The sequence below is a fragment of the Pristiophorus japonicus genome, chromosome 16 (assembly GCF_044704955.1).
Source record: "Pristiophorus japonicus isolate sPriJap1 chromosome 16, sPriJap1.hap1, whole genome shotgun sequence".
NCBI lineage: Eukaryota > Metazoa > Chordata > Chondrichthyes > Pristiophoridae > Pristiophorus > Pristiophorus japonicus.
The window spans coordinates 71,752,361-71,776,364 of record NC_091992.1 but is presented as its reverse complement, the minus strand read 5'-3'; the positions used below and the strand labels follow the sequence as shown (position 1 = coordinate 71,776,364).

At 45.7% G+C, this 24,004-nt stretch overlaps 1 protein-coding gene across 1 annotated transcript in view; it reads right to left on the bottom strand.

Annotated features, from left to right (window-relative positions):
• LOC139226571 (uncharacterized) overlaps nucleotides 1-909 on the bottom strand; it is a 39,994-nt gene extending 39,085 nt beyond the window's left edge. Inside the window, exon 1 of the mRNA XM_070857419.1 lies at nucleotides 86-909. Coding sequence (XP_070713520.1) covers nucleotides 86-338 — 253 coding nt within the window. The 5' untranslated portion in view covers nucleotides 339-909. The remainder of the gene's footprint in view (nucleotides 1-85) is intronic.
• Nucleotides 910-24,004: the final 23,095 nt, after the last annotated feature.

The following is a 24,004-nucleotide window of genomic DNA, read 5'->3' as shown; positions in this document are numbered from 1 at the left end:
TGTATATGTGCCCTTCCCCCTTTCTTAAATGCAATGAGAATAATTGACGTGCCCGCTAGGTTTGGTGTCACTGAGTGATGGTTACCTGTCACTGAGTTATGTAAACGGACGGTTATTCTCTTCTGCTGTCGGAGGATCTTCAAGTAAGTCAGCACAGTGCAGTTCAGCATGCACTCGTTTGAGGGAGGGAGCCTCTTGGGACTTTCGGAGAAGTGCCGCTGCTCGCTGTAGCTCAGACAGGGAGGCGATGTTATCGGTGCGCTGCAGACGTCATTTGTGCTGAAGCAGGCGCAAAGCAGCCAGATGCTGAATGATTCCCAAAGCCAGGTCTGAGCCATCCTTTCACAGGCCTGGTAAACGTCACTGCGATCGATCGCCTGACCGAGCTGCTGTTGACTTGCGGCCCTGGAGGTGGGGACAGTTTGCGAGGGGTTGACGCAAGGCCGGCACGGCCAGCTGGTGCTATGTTTGGAATCTTCTGGCAAAGGTGATGGTGTGTAAACAGCAATGCATCACCCGGCTTGTGGGCCACTTCACACATGCGAAAACCATTTGTCCCGAGAGCGGAGTTTAACCCTGTGAGGAGCACAGACCCAGGCTGGGCTTTGAGCAAAGTGCACTGCACACAGCTGGCCTCCCGAGCCCGCTCCGCCATCTGAGGAGATGGCGGCTGACGGACGGCCCCGGCTCTGTGATTGCCGCCTTTTCTCCAGGGCCCTTGGTCCCCGCACCGGACACATCCGCCCACCTCAGCCCTGAAGATTTACACCGACCCGCAGCATCCACAGCCTTTGGGGGATTTGGTGGAACACAGAGTTGGAGATCTCCAGCACCCCGGGGCTGAGAGCGGGCTTCCCTGAGCGGGGCCTGGGCGCGCAGCGCGGGCAGTGCACGGGCCGCCCAGCGCCGCGCCCCGCGATCACCTTTGGTAACCTCACTAATCGTCAGGGTGAAAGTGCAAGGGGCACTGCTGACTGCCTCCCTCACCCACAGCCCCTGCCCACACACACAGCCCTGGCACTGCCCCTGCCCACACACAGCCCTGCCTCTGCCCACACACAGCCCTGGCACTGCCCCTGCCCACACACACAGCCCTGCCCCTGCCCACACTCACAGCCCTGGCACTGCCCCTGCCCACATATACAGCCCTGCCCACACAGCCCTGGCACTGCCCCTGCCCACATACACAGCCCTGGCACTGCTCCTGCACACAAACACAGCCCTGCCCTTGCCCACACACAGCCCTGGCACTGCCCCTGCCCCCACACACAGCCCTGGCACTGCCCCCACACACAGCCCTGGCACTGCCCCTGCCCCCACACACAGCCCTGGCACTGCCCCTGCCCCCACACACAGCCCTGGCACTGCCCCTGCCCCCACACAGCCCTGCCCCTGCCCACACACACAGCCCTGGCACTGCCCCTGCCCCCACACACAGCCCTGCCCCTGCCCACACACACAGCCCTGGCACTGCCCCTGCCCACACACACACAGCCCTGCCCACACACACAGCCCTGGCACTGCCCCTGCCCACACACACAGCCCTGGCACTACCAACATACACAGCCCTGGCACTGCCCACACACAGAGCCCTGGCACTGTCCACATACACAGCCCTGGCACTGTCCACACACACAGCCCTGGTACTGCCCACACACACAGCCCTGGCACTGCCCCTGCCCACACACACACAGCCCTGCCCACACACACAGCCCTGGCACTGCCCCTGCCCACACACACAGCCCTGGCACTACCAACATACACAGCCCTGGCACTGCCCACACACAGAGCCCTGGCACTGTCCACATACACAGCCCTGGCACTGTCCACACACACAGCCCTGGTACTGCCCACACACACAGCCCTGGTACTGCCCACACACACAGCCCTGGTACTGCCCCTGCCCACACACACAGCCCTGGCACTGCCCCTGCTGATTTATTAAATCGAGAACAAAGCCACAACTCCTGCCAGGCCTGAAACAGGGCAGGAAGGTCTGACGCCCGCAGACGCAGGGTGACGGAGGGGGGCACAACACGACACAAAGCTGAGGGACACCAAGGGGTCGGCAGCACGAGAAGCCGCTCAACAGCTTCCAGGTAATAATTCTGTCGCAGTCACACATGCCGGACTGTAACGCACTGGAAAAGTCGGGTCCTAATCCATTCATCTATAACATATAGATTGGCTAAGGGACAGAAAGCCAAGAGTGGCGGTGAGCAGCGGGTTTTCAGACTGCAGGGAAGTATAGAGTGGTGTGCCCCGGGTGGGTATTGGCACATTGCTCTATTTGATATATATGAATAACCTGAAACATAGAAACATAGAAAATAGGTGCAGGAGTAGGCCATTCGGCCCTTTAAGCCTGCATCACCATTCAATATGATCATGGCTGATCATGCAACTTCAGAACCCCATTCCTGCTTTCTCTCCATACCCCTTGATCTCTTTAGCCGTAAGGGCCACATCTAACTCCCTTTTGAATATATCTAACGAACTGACCTCAACAATTTTCTGTGGTAGACAATTCCACAGGTTCACAATTCTCTGAGTGAAGAAGTTTCTCCTCATCTCGGTCCTAAATGACTTACCCCTTATCCTTACCCCTGACCCCTGGTTCTGGACTTCCCCAACATCGGGAACATTCTTCCTGCATCTAACCTGTCCAGTCCCGTCAGAATTTTATATGTTTCTATGAGATCCCCTCTCATCCTTCTAATTTCCAGTGAATATAAGCCTAGTCGACCCAGTCTTCATGCATATGTCAGTCCTGCCATCCCGGGAACCAGTCTGGTGAACTTTTGCTGCACTCTCTCAATGGCAAGAATGTCCTTCCTCAGATTAGGAGACCAAAACTGTACACAATATTCAAGGTGTGGTCTCACCAAGGCCCTGTACAACTGCAGTAAGACCTTCCCGCTCCTCTCGCTATGAAGGCCAACATGCCATTTGCCTTCTTCACCGGCTACTGTACCTGCATGCCAACTTTCAATGACTGATGTACCATGACACACAGGTCTCGTTGCACCTCCCCTTTCCCTAATCTGTCACCATTCAGATAATATTCTGCCTTCCTGTTTTTGCCACCAAAGTGGATAACCTCACATTTATCTACATTATACTGCATCTGCCATGCATTTGCCCACTCACCTAACCTGTCCAAGTCACCCTGCAGCCTCTTAGCATCCTCCTCACAGCTCACACTGCCACCCAGCTTAGTGTCATCTGCAAACTTGGAGATATTAAATTCAATTCCTTCGTCTAAATCATTAATGTATATTGTAAATAGCTGGGGTCCAAGCACTGAACCTTGTGGTATCCCACTAGTCACTGCCTGCCATTCTGAAAAGGACCCGTTTATCCCAACTATCTGCTTCCTGTCTGCCAACCAGTTCTCTATCCACGTCAATACATTACCCCCAATACCATGTGCTTTAATTTTGCACACTAAACTCTTGTGTGGGACCTTGTCAAAAGCCTTTTGAAAGTCCAAATACACCACATCCACTGGTTCTCCCTTGTCCACTCTACTAGTTACATCCTCAAAAAATTCTAGAAGACTTGTCAAGCATGATTTCCCTTTCATAAATCCATGCTGACTTGGACCGATCCTGTCACTGCTTTCCAAATGCACTGCTATTACATCTTTAATAATTGATTCCAACATTTTCCCCACTACCAATGTCAGGCTAACCAGTCTATAATTCCCTGTTTTCTCTCTCCCTCCTTTTTAAAAAGTGGTGTTACATTAGCTACCCTCCAATCCATAGGAACTGATCCAGAATCTATAGAATGTTGGAACATGACCACCAATGCATCCACTATTTCTAGGGCCACTTCCTTAAGTACTCTGGGATGCAGACTATCAGGCCCTGGGGATTAATCGGCCTTCAATCCCATCAATTTCCCTAACACAATTTCCCGCCTAATAAGGATTTCCTTCAGCTCCTCCTTCTCACTAGACCCTCGGTCCCCTAGTATTTCCAGAAGGTTATTTGTGTCTTCCTTAGTGAAGACAGAATGAAAGTATTTGTTCAATTGGTCTGCCATTTTTTTGTTCCCCATTATTATATTAGAGATATAATAGAGGGATATATTAGAGAGATATGTTAGCGATATATTAGAGGGATATAGAGAGATATATCAAAGAGATATATTAGAGGGATCTATTAGAGGGGTATTAGAGATCTATTAGAGGGATATATTATAGGGATACATTCGAGAGAGCTATTAGAGGGATATATTAGATATATTAGAAGGATATATTAGAGATGTGTAAGAGGATATATTGGAGATATATAGAGAGATATATTAGAGAGATTTATTAGAGATATATAGAGGGATATATTAGAGAGAGATATTAGAGAGATATATTAGAAGGATATATTAGAGGGATATATTAGAGTGATTTATTAGAGAAATATAGAGGGATATATTAGAGAGATATATTAGAGGGATATATTAAAGAGATATATTAGAGGGATATATTAGAGAGTTATATTAGAGAGATACATTAGAGGGATATATTAGAGAGATATATTAGAGAGATATATTAGAGGGATATATTAGAGAGATATATTCAAGATATATTAGAGGGATATAGATATATTAGAGGGATATGAGAGATATATTAGTGAAAAAGCAACAAACCAGAGGACTGGGAGAAATTTAGAATTCAGCAGAGGAGGGCAGTGTTTAATTAAGAGAGGGAAAATAGAGTATGAGAAGAAGCTTGCCGGGAACATAAAAACTGACTTCTATAGATATGTGAAGAGAAAAAGATTAGTGAAGACAAACGTAGGTCCCTTGCAGTCGGATTCAGGTGAATTTATAATGGGGAACAAAGAAATGGCAGACCAATTGAACAAATACTTTGGTTCTGTCTTCACGAAGGAAGACACAAATAACCTTCCGGAAGTACTAGGGGACCGAGGGTCTAGTGAGAAGGAGAAACTGAAGGATATCCTTATTAGATGGGAAATTGTGTTAGGGAAATTGATGGGATTGAAGGCCGATAAATCACCAGGGCCTGATAGTCTGCATCCCAGAGTACTTAAGGAAGTGGCCCTAGAAATAGTGGATGCATTGGTGATCATTTTCCAACAGTCTGTCGACTCTGGATCAGTTCCTATGGACTGGAGGGTAGCTACTGTAACACCACTTTTTAAAAATGGAGGGAGAGAGAAAGCGGGTAATTATAGACCGGTTAGCCTGACATCAGTGGTGAGGAAAATGTTGGAATCAATTATTAAGGATGAAATAGCAGCGCATTTGGAAAGCAGTGACAGGATCGGTTCAAGTCAGCATGGATTTATGAAGGGGAAATCATGCTTGACAAATCTTCTGGAATTTTTTGACGATGTAACTAGTAGAGTGGACAAGGGAGAACCAGTGGATGTGGTGTATTTGGACTTTGAAAAGGCTTTTGACAAGGTCCCACACAAGAGCCTGGTGTGCAAAATCAAAGCACATGGTATTGGGGGTAATATACTGACGTGGATATAGAATTGGTTGGCAGACAGGATTCAGAGAGTTGGGATAAACGCATCCTTTTCAGAATGGCAAGCAGTGACTAGTGGCGTGCCGCAGGGTTCAGTGCTGGGACCCCAGCTCTTTACAATATACATCAGTGATATGGATGAACAAAGTGAGTGCAATATCTCCAAGTTTGGAGATGACACTAAACTGGGTGGCAGTGTGAGCTGTGAGGGATACGCTAGGAGGCTGCAGAGTGACTTGGACAGGTTAGGTGAGTGGGCAAATGCATGGCAGATGCAGTATAATGTGGATAAATGTGAGGCTATCCATTTTGGGGGCAAAACGCGAAGACAGAATATTATCTGAATGCCGACAGATTAGGAAATGGGGAGGTGCAATGAGACCTGTGTGTCATGGTTCATCAGTCATTGAAGTTTGGTATACAGGTACAGCAGGCGGTGAAGAAAGCAAATGGTATGTTGGCCTTCATAGCTAGGGGATTTGAGTATAGGAGCAGGGAGGTCTTACTGCAGTTGTGCAGGGCCTTGGTGAGGCCTCACCTAGAATATTGTGTTCAGTTTTGGTCTCCTAATCTGAGGAAGGACGTTCTTGCTGTTGAGGGAGTGCAGCGAAGGTTCACCAGACTGATTCCCGGGATGGCGGGACTGACATATGAGGAGAGACTGGATCGACTGAGCCTGTATTCACTGGAGTTTCGAAGAATGAGAGGGGATCTCATACAAACATCTAAAATTCTGATGGGATTGGACAGGTTAGAGGCAGGAAGAATGTTCCCAATACTGGGGAAGTCCAGAACCAGGAGTCACAGTCTCAGAATAATGGGTAAGCCATTTAGGACCGAGATGAGGAGAAACTTCTTCACTCAGAGTTGTTAACCTGTGGAATTCTCTACCGTAGAAAGCTGTTGAGGCCAGTTCGTTAGATATATTCAACAGGGAGTTAGATATGGCCCTTACGGCTAAAGGGATCAAGGGGTATGGAGAGAAAGCAGGAAAGGGGTACTGAGATGAATGATCAGCCATGATCTTATTGAATGCTGGTGCAGGCTCGAAGGGCCGAATGGCCTACTCCCGCACCTATTTTCTATGTTTCGATGTTTCTATGATATATTAGATGGATAGCGAGAGAGATATCAGAGAGATATATTAGAGGGATATATTAGAGATATATTAGAGAGATATATCAGAGCGATATATTAGAGTGTTAGAGGGTTATTATAGAAGGATATATTAGATATATTAGAGAGAGAGATTAAAGAGAGATATTGGAGGGATATATTGGAGGATATATATGAGAGATATATTAGAGGGTTATATTAGAGCGTTGTATTAGAGGGTTATAGAGGGATATACTAGAGATATATGTTAGCGATATATTAGAGATATAGTAAAGGGATATATGAGTGATCTATTAGAGGGATATAGTAGAAAGATATATTAGAGGGATATATTAGTTATATTAGAGATATATTACAGCGATATATTAGAGAAATATATTAAAGAGATATATGAGAGGGATCTATTAGAGGGATCTATTAGAGGGATATATTAGAGATAAATATTAGAGAGAAAGATTAGAGGGATATCTTGGGGGGATATATATAGAAACATAGAAAATGGGTGCAGGAGTAGGCCATTCGGCCCTTCGAGCCTGCACCATTATTCAATAAGATCATGGCTGATCATTCCCTCAGTACCCCTTTCCTGCTTTCTCTCCATACCCCTTGATCCCTTTAGCCGTAAGGGCCATAATCTAACTCCCTCTTGAATATATCCAATGAACTGGCATCAACAACTCTCTGCGGTAGGGAATTCCACAGGTTAACAACTCTCAGAGTGAAGAAGTTTCTCCTCATCTCAGTCCTAAATGGCCTACCCCTTATCCTAAGACTCTGTCCCCTGGTTCTGGACCTCCCCAATATCTGGAACATTCTTCCTGCATCTAACCTGTCCAGTCCCGTCAGAATCTTATATGTTTCTATGAGATCCCCTCTCATCCTTCTAAACTCCAGTGTATAAAGGCCCAGTTGATCCAGTCTCTCCTCATACGTCAGTCCTGCCATCCCGGGAATCAGTCTGGTGAACCTTCGCGGCACTCCCTCAATAGCAAGAATGTACTTCCTCAGATTAGGAGACCAAAACTGAACACAATATTCCAGGTGAGGCCTCACCAAGGCTCTGTACAACTGCAGTAAGACCTCCCTGCTCCTATACTCAAATCCTCTAGCTATGAAGGCCAACATACCATTTGCCTTCTTCACCGCCTGCTGTACCTGCATGCCAACCTTCAATGACTGATGAATCATGACACCCAGATCTCGTTGCACCTCCCCTTTTCTTAATCTGCCACCATTCAGATAATATTCTGCCTTCATGATTTTGCCCCCAAAATAGATAACCTCACATTTATCCACATTATACTGCATCTGCCATGCATTTGCCCACTCACCTAACCTGTCTACGTCACCCTGCAGCCTCTTAACATCCTCCTCACAGCTCACACCGCCACCCAGTTTAATGTCATCTGCAAACTTGGAGATATTACACTCAATTCCTTCATCTAAATCATTGATGTATATTGTAAAGAGCTGGGGTCCCAGCACTGAGCCCTGCGGCACCCCACTAGTCACTGCCTGTTATTTTGAAAAGGACGCGTTTATCCCAACTCTCTGCTTCCTGCCTGCCAACCAGTTCACTATCCATGTCAGTACATTACCCCCAATACCATGTACTTTGATTAATATGAGAGATATATTAGACATATATTAGAGGGATCTATTAGGGATATATTAGAGACATATATTAGAGGGATATAGAGATGTGTATTTGGGATATATTAGAGAGATATCAGAGAGAGATAATCAGAAAGATATATCAGAGGGATATATTAGAGAGATATATTAGAGATATATTAGAGGGATATATATTACAGGGATAGAGAAATATATTAGAGGGATATATTAGATAGAGATATTCGAGGGAAATATTGGAGAGATATATTAGAGGGATGCATTTGAGATATATTAGAGATATTTTAGAGGGCTACATTAGAGATATATATTAGAAAGATGTATTAGAGGGATATATTGGAGGGATATATATGAGAGCTATATTAGAGAGATATATTAGAGGGATATAGAAACATAGAAATAGGTGCAGGAGTAGGCCATTCGGCCCTTCAAGCCTGCACCACCATTCAATGAGATCATGGCTGATCATTCCTTCAGTATCCCTTTCCTACTTTCTCTCCATACCCCTTGATCCCTTTAGCCGTAAGGGCCATATCTAACTCCCTCTTGAATATATCCAATGAGCTGGCATCAACAACTCTCTGCGGCAGGGAATTCCACAGGTTAACAACTCTCTGAGTGAAGAAGTTTTTCCTCATCTCAGTCATAAATGGCCTACCCCTTATCCTAAGACTCTGCTTCTGGACTTCCCCAACATCAGGAACATTCTTCCTGCATCTAACCTGTCCAGTCCCGTCAGAATCTTATACGTTTCTATGAGATCCCCTGTCATCCTTCTAAACTCCAGTGAATAAAGGCCCAGTTGATACAGTCTCTCCTCATATGTCAGTCCTGCCATCCCTGGAATCAGTCTGGTGAACCTTCGCTGCACCCTCTCAACAGCAAGAACGTCCTTCCTCAGATTAGAAGACCAAAACTGAACACAATATTCCAGGTGAGGTCTCACGAAGGTCCTATACAACTGCAGTAAGACCTCCCTGCTATACTCAAATCCCTTAACTATGAAGGCCAACATACCATTTGCCTTCTTCACCGTCTGCTGTACCTGCATGCCAACTTTCAATGACTGATGAACCATGACACCCAGGTCTCGTTCCTAATCTGACACCATTCAGATAATATACTGCCTTCGCGTTTTTGCCCCCAAAGTGGATAACCTCACCTTTATCCACGTTATACTGCATCTGCCATGCATTTGCCCACTCACCTAACCTGTCCAAGTCACCCTGCAGCCTCTTAGCGTCCTCCTCACAGCTCACACCTCCACCCAGTTTAGAGTCATCTGCAAACTTGGAGATATTGCACTCAATTCCTTCATCTAAATCATTGATGTATATTATAAAGAGCTGGGGTCCCAGCACTGAGCCCTGCGGCACACCACTAGTCACTGCCTGCCATTCTGAAAAGGACCCGTTTATCCCGACTCTCTGCCTCCTATCTGCCAACCAGTTCTCTATCCACGTCAGTACATTACCCCCAATACCATGTGCTTTGATTTTGCATACCAATCTCTTGTGTGGGACCTTGTCAAAAGCCTTTTGAATGTCCAAATACACCACATCCACTGGTTCTCCCTTGTCCACTCTACTAGTTACATCCTCAAAAAACTCCAAAAGATTTGTCAAGCATGATTTCCCTTTCATAAATCCATGCTGACTTGGACCGATCCTGTCACTGCTTTCGAAATGCGCTGCTATTTCATCCTTAACGATTGATTCCCAACATTTTCCCCACTACTGATGTCAGGCTAACCGGTCTATAATTACCTGTTTTCTCTCTCCCTCCTTTTTTGAAAAGTGGTGTTACATTAGCTACCCTCCAGTCCATAAGAACTGATCCAGAGTCGATAGACTGTTGAAAAATGATCACCAATGCATCCACTATTTCTAGGGCCACTTCCTTAAGTATTCTGGGATGCAGACTATCAGGCCCTGGGGATTTATCAGCCTTCAATCCCATCAATTTCTTAATAAGGATATCCTTCAGTTCCTCCTCCTCACTAGATCCTCGGTTCCCTAGTACTTCCCAAAGGTTATTTGTGTCTTCCTTCGTGAATGCAGAACCAAAGTATTTGTTCAATTGGTCTGCCATTTCTTTGTTCCCCATTATCAATTCACCTGAATCCAACTGCAAGGGACCTACGTTTGTCTTCACTAATCTTTTTCTCTTCACATATCTATAGAAGCTTTTGCAGTCAGTTTTTATGTTCCCGGCAAGCTTCCTCTCATACTCTATTTTTCCCTTCTTAATCAAACCCTTAGTCCTCCTCTGCTGAATTCTAAATTTCTCCCAGTCCTCAGGTTTGCTGCTTTTTCTGGCCAATTTATATGCCTCTTCCTTGGATTTAACACTCCTTATTTTCCCTTGTTTGCCACAGTTGAGCCACCTTCCCCATTTTATTTTTACTCCAGACAGAGATGTATATTAGAGATATATTAGAGATATATCAAAGGGATATATTAGAGATATATTAGAGGAATATATTAGAGAGATATATTAAAGGGATATATTAGAGAGATATATTAAAGGGATATATTAGAGAGATATATTAGAGAGATATATTAGAGGGATATATTAGAGAGATATATTAAAGGGATATATTAGAGGGATATATTTGAAGGATATTAAAGGGATATATTAGAGAGATATATTAGAGGGATATATTAGAGAGATATATTAAAGGGATATATTAGAGAGATATATTAGAGGGATATATTAGAGATATATTAAAGGGATATATTAGAGAGATATATTCAAGGGATATATTAGAGGGATATATTAGAGAGATATATTAAAGAGATATATTAGAGGGATATATTAGTGAGATATATTAAAGGGATATATTAGAGGGATATATTTGAAGGATATTAAAGGGATATATTAGAGAGATATATTAGAGGGATATATTAGAGAGATATATTAAAGGGATATATTAGAGAGATATATTAGAGCGATATATTAGAGGGATATATTAAAGGGATATATTAGAGGGATATATTAGAGAGATATATTAGAGGGATATATTAAAGGGATATATTAGAGGGATATTAGAGGGATATATTAGAGGGATATATTAGAGAGATATATTAGAGGGATATATTAGAGAGATATATTAAAGGGATATATTAGAGGGATATATTAGAAGGATATTAAAGGGATATATAAGAGAGATATATTAGAGGGATATATTAGAGAGATATATTAAAGGGATACATTAGAGAGATATAGTAGAGGGATATATTAAAGGGATATATTAGAGAGATATATTAGAGGGATATATTAGAGGGATATATTAGAGATATATTAAAGGGATATATTAGAGAGATATATTCAAGGGATATATTCGAGGGATATATTTGAAATATATTAAAGGGATATATTAGAGCGATATATTAAAGGGATATATTAGAGGGATATATTAGAGGGATATTAAAGGGATATATTAGAGAGATATATTAAAGGGATATATTAGAGGGATATATTAGAGGGATATATTAGAGAGATATATTAGAGATATATTAAAGGGATATATTAGAGATATATTCGAGGGATATATTAGAGGGATATATTTGAGATATATTAAAGGGATATATTAGAGATATATTAAAGGGATATATTAGAGAGATATATTAGATATATTAGAGGGATATATTAGAGGGATATATTAGAGATATATTAAAGGGATATATTAGAGAGATATATTCAAGAGATATATTAGAGGGATATATTTGAAATATATTAAAGGGATATATTAGAGAGATATATTAAAGGGATATATTAGAGGGATATATTAGAGGGATATTAAAGGGATATATTAGAGAGATATATTAAAGGGATATATTAGAGGGATATATTAGAGGGATATATTAGAGGGATATATTAGAGAGATATATTAGAGATATATTAAAGGGATATATTAGAGAGATATATTCGAGGGATATATTAGAGGGATATATTAAAGGGATATATTAGAGATATATTAAAGGGATATATTAGAGAGATATATTAGAGAGATATATTAGAGGGATATATTCGAGAGAGATATTAGAGGGATATATGAGGGAGATCTATTAGAGGGATATATTAGAGAGATATGGAGGGATATATTAGAGGCCCAGGGGCAGCATGGGCCAGCCCACACGGCGATGTGTGCGCACTAGGTCCGTGCAGTAAAGCTGGTCTCCAGTCGCCTTGGATAATCCTTGCCACTGGACCAAGACCCAGCTCTGTCAAGCCCATGTGATGGCTGGTGTGCAACAGCCACCACACGTTAAAAAAATCCACACACAGGCATCTTCCACTCTTCAGGATGTAGTTCGGGTCCTTCATTGAAACACCTGTGAACTCATCTTTTTTTGGCGTGGAACCAAGTCATCCTCGTTTCGAGGAACCGTCTATGATGATGATGATATTAGAGATATATTAGAGGCTAGAACCTCCACTTTTGTGCTTATCGCCCAAAAACGGGCGTTATTTCTGGCGTGGGCAGTAAAAAAGAGTTTTCAGATCGCCGGCTTCTCGTCCATTCTCAAAACACCTAGTTTACATTTTTGAAAATGGGCGTTACCGCGAGCGATATCAAATGGGTGGTAACGTTACATTTTTTTGACCTTCTACCGTAAAGTGCGACCGTCCTTAGCAACGGTATGGCAATGCTCGATTCCCGCGATTCTGGAGGTCAAGGGTCACCATGACATGCGCAGAAGAGGAGACGGAGAGAGAGGGAGCGCAGAGGGACTGAAGCGTGGCTGGGTGTGATGTGGCTGCTTTGGGAGGAAGGAGGGAGACTTTAGAGCTTCACAGCAAGTAGGCAAACAAAAATTAGCTGTTACTAGCCACATATTTGACCGAATTTGCCCTCTAATGGAGAGAGAGGAGAGAGGAGCACGCTGTGGAGACTGACGCTGGAGAGAGCAGTGAGGTGGGAGAGGAGCACATTGGAGGGCGCAAAAGAGCCAGGAGGTTCTCGGACAAGGCAAGTGCCTCCCTCCTGCAGGAGGTCGAGTCACGCTGGGGTGATTTGACACAGGGAGGGCGTGGGAAGCCCACCCCAAAGGCATACCAGGAGATATGGACCGAGATAGCAGAGGTGGTCTCATCAGCGTGAGGGCAACCAATGCCGCAAACGATGGAACGATCTTGTGGGATCCGCAAGAGTAAGTATTACATTGATTTACATGTACTTATGTATTTATATAATTTGATTTGTAACAGTCATGAGTGACTATCAGCAGATGTGAGGTCTTGCACTTTTACCGGGAATGTTTTATACTCAAAGCCTGCGGTCATGGTGTACGTCTTTAGGTAAAGAATGATAATAATCATAATAATCATGATTACATCTGTCGATTATTTGTTGTATCAGTCTCTGTGACAGTACCTAGCAATGATATCATGTAATGATCTCATGCCATGTCGTCCTGTCACCTTTTACAGAAGAAGCTATCGATGATGAGGTCCATGCAGAGGCGACCGGGTGGGGGGCCACCAGTCCCCAGCGACATCACAGAGATGGAGGAGTGAGTGCTCACACTCATGGGGAAGCACCCCCGGACAGCCACGGACACATCTGCAGACCCTAAAGTGATGCTATGTGAGTAAAGCTTACACCCATTGCGTCACGTAAAGTCTATAGATGCCACACCGACTCATATACAGACAGTCATATAAGATAGATGATTTCTAAAAGTGTCATAGAAATTATTGTGTTCCTAACACAGATGAGACTGCACACAGGGAGGTTAAAGTAACAGTGACCTCAGTCTTTATTAAGACACTCCAGAGTGAGGAACAGGCCTTAGGGGCCGGCTTATATACAGTGCTCCCAAGGGATGCTGGGATCCCTTGGCACTTCAGGGGATGCACTCCCTGGTGGCGGAACATGGGAGTGCATGCTTTACAGATACACAACATCACTCCGCCCCCCAAAGTCAAAGTGAAAACTATTTACAAGGTGAGGCGGTCGGGAGCCTTTCTTTCCCTGGTGGACCGCCTCGGTACAAATGTCTGTTCTGGTGGGTTGGCTGTGCCTTCACTGGGCTGGCGTGTTGTTGCCCTGCAGGGCTGCTGTAAGCCTGGCCTTGCTGGGCTGTTGGGCGTGATGGGTTCGATTTGCTGGTCCGGGGTGGTGTCGTTGATCCTTTGGGTGCGTGTTGTGGGCTTGAAAAAGGTGGTGTCTGCTGTGGGTTGTTCAGGGCAGTCTGTGAACCGCAGCCTCGTTTGGTCCAGGTGTTTTCTGAAAATGTGTCCATTGCCTAGTTTGACTACAAACACCCTACTCCCTTCTTTAGCTATCACCGTGCCCGCGATCCACTTGGGACCATGTCCATAGTTTAGCACATACACAGGGTCATTCAGATCAATTTCCTGTGACACAGTGGCGCGACCATCATTTACATTTTGTTGCTGCCGCCTGCTCTCTACCTGATCATGCAGGTTGGGGTGAATCAGCGAGAGTCTGGTTTTGTGTCCTTTTCATGAGTAGCTCAGCCGGGGGCACCCCTGTGAGCGAGTGGGGTCTCGTGCAGTAGCTGAGCAGTACTCGGGACAGGCGGGTTTGGAGTGAGCCTTCTGTGACTCATTTAAGGCTCTGTTTGATTGTTTGTACTGCCCGCTCTGCCTGCCCATTGGAGGCTGGTTTAAACGGGGCCGAGGTGACATGTTTGATCCCATTGCGTGTCATGAATTCTTTAAATTCGGCACTGGTGAAACATGGCCCATTGTCACTGACCAGTGTGTCAGGCAGGCCGTGGGTGGCAAACATGGCCCTCAAGCTTTCAATAGTGGTGGTGGCGGTGCTTCCCGAAATTATTTCACATTCAATCCATTTTGAAAAAGCATCCACCACCACTAGGAACATTTTACCAAGAAATGGGCCCGCATAGTCGACATGGATCCTTGACCATGGTCTGGAGGGCCAGGATCACAAACTTAGTGGTGCCTCTCTGGGCGCGTTGCTCAACTGAGCACACACGCTGCATTGCCATACACAGGACTCTTAAGTCAGAGTCAATACTGGGCCACCACACATGGGATCTGGCTATCGCTTTCATCATTACTATACCCGGGTGTGTGCTGTGGAGATCAGAGATGAACGTCTCCCTGCCCTTTTTGGGTAGCACTACGCAGTTACCCCACAACAGGCAGTCTGCCTGAATGGACAGTTCGTTCTTTCGCCGCTGGAACGGCTTGATTAGCTCTTGCATTTCAACGGGGATGCTGGCCCAGCTCCCATGCAGTACACAGTTTTTTACTAGGGACAGCAGAGGATCTTGGCTGGTCCAAGTCCTAATCTGGCAGGCCGTGAAGGTGATTTTCAAATGCTTCCATGACCATCAACAAGTCTGCGGGCTGCGCCACCATCAACAAGTTTGCAGGCTGCGCCATTTCCACTCCCGTGGTGGGCAATGGTAGCCGACTGAGAACATCCGCACAGTTCTCGGTGCCTGGCCTGTGGCGGATGGTATTGTTATACGCTGATAGCGCGAGTGCCCACCTTTGTATGCGGGCTGAGGCATTAGTATTTATCCCCTTGTTTTCAGCGAACAGGGATATGAGGGACTTGTGATCGGTTTCCAGCTCAAATTTGAGGTCAAACAGGTACTGATGCATTTTCTTTACCCCGAACACACACGCTAATGCCTCTTTCTCAATTAGACAAGCTTCTGGAGGCATTGGCGACAGGTTGCAACTTACCCGCAACGTTAGCTTGTTGGAATACACACCCGACTCCATACGACGATGCATCACATGCTAGCACAAGTCTTTTACACGGGTTATACAATACAAGCAGCTTGTTGGAGCATAAAATGTTTCTGGCTTTCTCAAAAGCAATTACTTGTTTTTTTCCCCATACCCAGTTCTCACCTTTACGCAATAACACTGGGGCTCTAAGAGGGTGCTTAACGCTGGTAGGAAGTTACCAAAATAGTTGAGGAGTCCCAGAAACGACCTCAGCTCCGTGACGTTCTGTGGCCTGGGCGCGTTCCTGATAGCCTCTGTCTTGGTGTCTGTGGGCCGAATGCCGTCCGCCGCGATCTTTCTCCGCAAAACCTCCACTTCTGTTGTCATGACAACACATTTCGACATCTTCAGCCACAGCCCTATGCAATCCAGTCGCTGGAGGACCTCCTCCAGGTTTTGTAGGCGCTCGACGGTGTCCCAACCCGTGCCCAATATGTCGTCCTGAAAAACCACCATGCGTGGTACTGACTTGAGTAGGCTCTCCATGTTTCTCTGGAAGATCGCTGCAGCCAACCGAATTCCAAACCGGTATCTGTTGAAGATGAACAGTCCCTTGTGCGTGTTGATGCAGGTTACGGCCTTCGAAGACTCCTCCAGCTCCTGCGTCATGTAGGCCAAAGTCAGGTTGAGCTTGGTGAACGTCTTGCCTTCTGCCAGCGTCGCAAATAGGTCGTCTTCCTTAGGTACCGGGTATTGCTCCTGTAGCGGGAAACGATTAATAGCTACTTTATAATCGCCGCAAATCCTGACCGTGCCATCACTTTTGAATACTGGAACAATGGGGCTGGCCCACTCGCTGAATTCCACTGGGGAGATGATGCCCTCGCGTTGCAGCCTGTCCAGCTCGATTTCCACTCTCTCCCTCATCATGTGAGGTACCGCTCGCGCCTTGTGGTGAATGGGTCGTGCCTCTGGGACCAAGTGGATCCGCACCTTCCCCCCGGAAAAGTTTCCAATGCCTGGCTCAAAAAGGGAAGGAAATTTGTTAAGGACCTGGGTACATGAGGCCTCATCGACATGTGATAGCTCTCGGATGTCATCCCAGTTCCAGTGGATTTTGCCCAGCCAGCCCCTTCCAAGCAGTGTGGGGCCATCGCCCGGGACAATCCAGAGTGGCAGTTCATGCACCATGCCCTCGTAGGTGACCTTGACCATGGCGCTGCCCAGGACAGTGATAAGCTCTTTGGTGTACATTCTCAGTTTTGTGTGGATGGGGCTCAGGGCTGGTCTGAGTGCCTTGTTACATCACAGTCTCTCAAACATCTTTTTACTCATTATGGATTGGGTAGCGCCAGTGTCCAGTTCCATGGCTACGGGTAAGCCATTCAATTTTACATTTAGCATTATAGGTGGACATTTCATCGAAAATGAGTGCACCCCGTGTACTTCAGCATCTGCCACCTCTCTCTGAGGCTCGAAATTGCTTTGATCCACCATGGACCGATCTTCCTCATGGTTTCTGTCCTGTACATTTCTGCTCGCAAACACAGTTCCAGTTAATTTATGAACATCGCTAGCATTTGTGTGTTGAGAGATTTGTTTGGTGTTATTACTGGTGGACATAAACGCCTGTGCTATCGCAATGGCCTTACTGAGGGTCGGTGTCTCTACAGTCAAAAGTTTTTGTAGGATGGTCTCGTGGCCAATGCCCAGTACAGAAAAGTCTCTGAGCATTTGCTCCAGGTAGCCATCAAACTCACATTGTCCTGTAAGTCGCCTTAGCTCGGCGATGAAGCTCGCCACTTCCTGACCTTCAGATCGCTGATAAGTATAGAACCGATACCTCGCCAGCAGCACGCTCTCCCTCGGGTGAAGATGCTCCCGAACCAGTGTACACAGCTCCTCATATGACTTATCTGTGGGTTTCATCGGAGCCAGAAGATTCTTCATGAGGCTGTAGATCGGTGCCCTGCAGACCGTGAGGAGGACCGCTCTCCTTTTTGCAGCACTTACTTCTCCGTCCAGCCAGAAATGTACAGGACAGAAACCATGAGTCTGCAACTGCCAGCAGGCCTCAGGTGACCCAGATGACTCAGAGTCCCCAACAAAGGATGAATGCAAGGCAATTCACACCTTGTTGGTGTTGCGGAGGCTTCCATTCAACATATTCATGCCGCTTCAAAGGGTATGTTTGCGAGAGCTGTGGAACAATGGGGGACCTCCAACGAGCTTGCAGACGAGCAAGATCTGCAAAATCTGCTAGCCACCACGTGGCAGAGGAAGATCGGTCCATGGTGGATCAAAGCAATTTCGAGCCTCAGAGAGAGGTTGCAGATGCTGAAGTACACGGGGTGCACTCATTTTCGACGAAATGTCCACCTATAATGCTAAATGTAAAATTGAATGGCTTACCTGTAGCCATGGAACTGGACACTGGCGCTACCCAATCCATCATGAGTAAAAAGATGTTTGAGAGACTGTGATGCAACAAGGCACTGGTCTAGCCGTTCGATATAGGCTTTCCAGTCCTCACCCTCCAAGAACTTCTCCAGGTTTCCCACAGTTTGCTGCATCTTTGCGTTGGATTCGCATACTCGTCGCCAGTTATTGTGTTCCTAACACAGATGAGGCTGCACACTGGGAGGTTAAAGTAACAGTGACCTCAGTCTTTATTAAGACACTCCAGAATGAGGAACAGGCCTCAGGGGCTGGCTTATATCCAGTGCTCCCAAGGGATGCTGGGATCCCTTGGGACTTCAGGGGATGCACTCCCTGGTGGCGGAACATGGGAGTGCATGCTTTACAGATACACAACAGAAATAACGCTGGCCTAATGAAAATCATTGCAATGCACAATGTGATGATGGTCATGAAATGTAATGTCTGCAATGATTTTGAGAGTGGTGGTGCTTTTGTCGTGCATATGCTGTATGTAGCGCTGGACTCACATTGTCACCCTAGCACCCCGCTCTCCTCTAATAACCTCATTTGTATTTTGCAGCTCCCAGGCAAGACCACAGAGGCCAGAAGGTGGGGATACGCCTGCTGCATCTGGTGCTGAGGAGCTCCGATTGTCACTCGTCAATCCGCTGGGTCTGTTCTCGACGGATGAGAGCGCGAACTTCGAAGAACCTGCATCGCCACGCTCCAGAAGCCATTCCACCCCAAGACCATCTAATGGTCCCCCGGTCATTCCCGCCTCCACTCTGGAGGTACCTGCCCCAAGCACCTCTCCACAGGGCACCCCATTTGTCCTCAGGACGGCACCAACCCTGCGGAGGCCTCGTGGACGCGACAGGTCTGTTCCATGAGCACGACATGACAGCAGAGAGCTGGTACAGTTGTCCCGAGGACTGTAGACATTGGTGACCAGCTCATCGAAGCACTGGGGGGCATATCCCGACAACTGGCCACCATGACTGAGTACATTCTGCGGATGGCGGAGTCTCTGGATGCGATAGCCAGGAACACTGCTGCCACAGGCCTCCCAGTGGTCGCTGAGGGCAGCACTCCACTCCTAGGTTCCGCACCACCACTGCGAACGAAGATGAGAGCAAGGGACAAGATCCTGCTTCTGCATCAGAGAATGTTGCCCTCTCGGCATCCCCCCCCCCCCATCCCGCTCCCATACCCGTGCAACGACCGCATCTGTCTTCATCCCCCCGAATGAGGCACCGTCTGGGAGAAGCTCCTCAACCAGGCGCCGTGGAGTGAGGAGGGGAAGGGGTAGAGGTGAGGAGAAGTAGGGGAGGGGGGAAGGAAAGTGAGGTGCATGAGCGCAGATGATGGCTGTGTTATATCTCCATCTGTGTGTATGCAATTTGTTGCAATATATGGGGGCTGGGGACCCGCTCCTGCTTTGCCTTTGTATTCTGTGTTGTTGGACGTGTTGAACATGTGATTTATGTCAATGGTGAAAAAAGTGGGGTGTGGGCGGGGGTTGCGTGTTATTGGCTGTGAGCCTTATGATTTCAGACCAATGTTGGTATTAAACTTTTGTTATTGAACATAACCTTGTTGCGCATTGTCTCAGATAGCTGGACCGTTACAGACTGTTGATTCCTTACCATGAAAGGGTTAAATACATCTTAACATCAATCAACGTAAACTTTAACTGGCACCAAGGTGATGGGCACCATTGAGGTCTGAGCTGCACACACACAGCAGTGTGTCAGCGTTGTCACTCACATCAGTGCTCTTTCAGGCAAATCTTTCAGATATCAGCTCCTCACGTAAGAGTAGGATTTAACAAATGCCAGCCACACCGCTGGCGTTCGTTTCGGTTAGTTCCACTTTTTGTGGACGGTTTTTTGAGCGGGCGATATTCTGGCCGATATGTGTGGGAGGTGGTGAAATTGACGATGGGCGATTAATGTGCAAAGTTAAAGCACATGGGATTGGGGGTAGTGTGCTGACGTGGATTGAGAACTGGTTATCAGACAGGAAGCAAAGAGTAGGAGTAAACGGGTACTTTTCAGAATGGCAGGCAGTGACTAGTGGAGTGCCGCAAGGTTCTGTGCTGGGGCCCCAGCTGTTTACATTGTACATTAATGATTTAGACGAGGGGATTAAATGCAGTATCTCCAAATTTGCGGATGATACTAAGTTGGGTGGCAGTGTGAGCTGCGAGGAGGATGCTATTAGGCTGCAGAGTGACTTGGATAGGTTAGGTGAGTGGGCAAATGCATGGCAGATGAAGTATAATGTGGATAAATGTGAGGTTATCCACTTTGGTGGTAAAAACAGAGAGACAGACTATTATCTGAATGGTGACAGATTAGGAAAAGGGAAGGTGCAACGAGACCTGGGTGTCATGGTACATCAGTCATTGAAGGTTAGCATGCAGGTACAGCAGGCGGTTAAGAAAGCAAATGGCATGTTGGCCTTCATAGCGAGGGGATTTGAATACAGGGGCAGGGAGGTGTTGCTACAGTTGTACAGGGCCTTGGTGAGGCCACACCTGGAGTATTGTGTACAGTTTTGGTCTCCTAACTTGAGGAAGGACATTCTTGCTATTGAGGGAGTGCAGCGAAGGTTCACCAGACTGATTCCCGGGATGGCGGGACTGACCTATCAAGAAAGATTGGATCAACTGGGCTTGTATTCACTGGAGTTCAGAAGAATGAGAGGGGACCTCATAGAAACGTTTAAAATTCTGACGGGTTTAGACAGGTTAGATGCAGAAAGAATGTTCCCAATGTTGGGGAAGTCCAGAACCAGGGGTCACAGTCTGAGGATAAGGGGTAAGCCATTTAGGACCGAGATGAGGAGAGACTTCTTCACCCAGAGAGTGGTGAACCTGTGGAATTCTCTACCACAGAAAGTAGTTGAGGCCAATTCACTAAATATATTCAAAAGGGAGTTAGATGAAGTCCTTACTACTCGGGGGATCAAGGGTTATGGCGAGAAAGCAGGAAGGGGGTACTGAAGTTTCATGTTCAGCCATGAACTCATTGAATGGCGGTGAAGGCTAGAAGGGCTGAATGGCCTGCTCCTGCACCTATTTTCTATGTTTCTATGTTTCTATGTTTCCATGGCCGCTAGTTTAGGTAAATATGCTCTTTACGACAAAAGACAGTGGGTATTGAATCTTGGGGTTAATTCTGTGCGGAAAGTAACGCTGCGTGATATTATGGGCATTGATTTTGGCCAAAAAATGTAGGCGGGCGGTAATATTTTTTCCCGGCATTAAAGCCATTGGGAAAATAACGCTCAGCGATAAGTCTCCTAAAAAAGACCGCCAGTTTCCATTTTGTGCCAAAATGGGCGATAAATGGGCATTATACGTCATTTCAGCGGTAGAATGGACGTTAAATGAGCGTTAAGCAGCCAAAAAAAGTGGAGGTTCTAGCCCATAGAGATATATTAGAGGGATATATTAGAGAGATATAATGGAGCGATATATTAGAGATACATTAGATATATTAGAGGGATATAGAGATATATTGGAGAGATATATTGGAGAGATATATTGGAGAGATATATTGGAGAGATATATTAGAGGGATATATTAGAGAGATATATTAGAGAGGTATAATGGAGAGATATATTAGAGATACATTCGATATAATAGAGGGATATATTAGAGGAATATATTAGAGGAATATATTAGAGAGATATATTAAAGGGCTATAGAGATACATTAGATGGATATTTTAGAGATATTAGAGGGATATATTAGAGGGATATATTAGAGGGATATATTAGAGGAATATATTAGAGAGATATATTAAAGGGCTATAGAGATACATTAGAGGGATATTTTAGAGATATTAGAGGGATATATTACAGGTATATATTACAGATATATTAGAGATATTAGAAGGATATATTAGAGGGATATATTAGAGATATATTAGAGGGATATATATATTAGAGAGATATATTAGAGATATTAGAGGGATATATCAGAGAGATATCTTAGAGAGTTATATTAGAGGTATATATTAGAGGGTTATATTAGAGATATATTAGAGCGATATATTAGAGAGATATGTTAAAGAGATATATGAGAGGGATATATTAAAGAGATAAATTAGAGGGATATATTAGAGGGATATAGGGCTAGACTTTACACTTTTGTGCAGAGCACCTAAAAATGGGCGTTATTTCCAGCATGGGCGGCAAAAATGGGTTTTGAGATCGCTGGATTATCGGCCATTTTTAAAACCCTAACTTTTTATTTTTGAAAATGGCCGTTACCGCGAGCGATCTGAAATGGCTGATAGCGTTACATTTTTTTGACCTTCTGCCGTAAAGTGTCGCCGACCATAGCAAAGGCATGGCAACGCTCGTTTCCCGCATTTCAGGAGGTCATGGATCATCATTACCTGCGCATAAGTGGAGACAGAGAGAGGGGGAGCAAAGAGGAACTGAAAGCATGTATGGGTGTGCTGTATGCTTCTTTGGCTGTTGTGGAGGCAGGAGGGAGATTCACCAGCAGCAAAAATCTTATTAAGCACAAAGAAGGATGTTGGCATCGAGTTTTTGTGGAAAAATTAATATTTAACATGGAAGGGATGGAGGAGGCGACCCAGCATGCTGTAAAGACTGAGGACACCGGCGAAAGCAGTGAGCTGGGAGAGGAGCAATTGGGAGGATGCAAAAGAGCAAGGAGATTCTCGGACGAGGCAAATGCCTCCCTCGTGCAGGAGGTCGAGTCACGCTGGGGTCAATTGACCCAGGGAGGGTGTGGGATGCCCACCCCAAAGGCCTACCAGAAGATATGGGCCGAGATAGCCGAGGTGGTCTCATCGGCGACCAACGAGGTGCGTGAGGGCAACCAGTGCCACAAGCGATGGAACGACCTTGTTGGATCCGCCAGAGTAAGTATTACATTTATTTACATATTTATATTTATATAATTGGAAATTGTAAGTGTAATGAGTGATTAAAATCAAATGTAATGTCTTGCACTTATACCGGTCACAGTGTACTTCTTTAGATAAAGAATGCTAATTTTCATTATAATCATGATTATATCTGTCGCTTATGTGTTGTATCAGTCCCTGTGATAGTATCTAGCAATGATTTCACGCAATGATCTCATGCCATGTCGTGCTGTTCGTTACCTTTTACAGAAAAAGCTTTCGAGGAATAGAGCTGAGCAGAGGCGAATGGGTGGGGGGCCACCAGTATCATCGACTTCACCAACATCGAGGAGCGGGCGCTGGCACTAGTGGGGACTCAGGTCGGCCACGCAAGCCGCAGCAGAACCTGATGTAATGCCACATGAGTAAAGCATACACCATTGCGTGATGTAAAGTCAATAGATGCCACACCCACTCACATCCGACCAATATTATATGATAGATGAATCATAAAATTCTTCTCTAAATAATGATGTCCTCATGAGAATCATTGCAATGCAGAATTTGGTGATGGTCATGAAATGTGATGTCTGTGATGATCTTGATAGCGGTGTTACTTTTGTCATGCATATGCTGTGTGTAACGCTGGACTCACCATGTGACCCTAGCACCCACTTCTCCTCTAATAACCTCATTTATGTTTTGTAGCTCAGCCAGCAGCACGGCCCCATGCAAGAACAGTGAGCCCAGAAGGTGGGAGCGT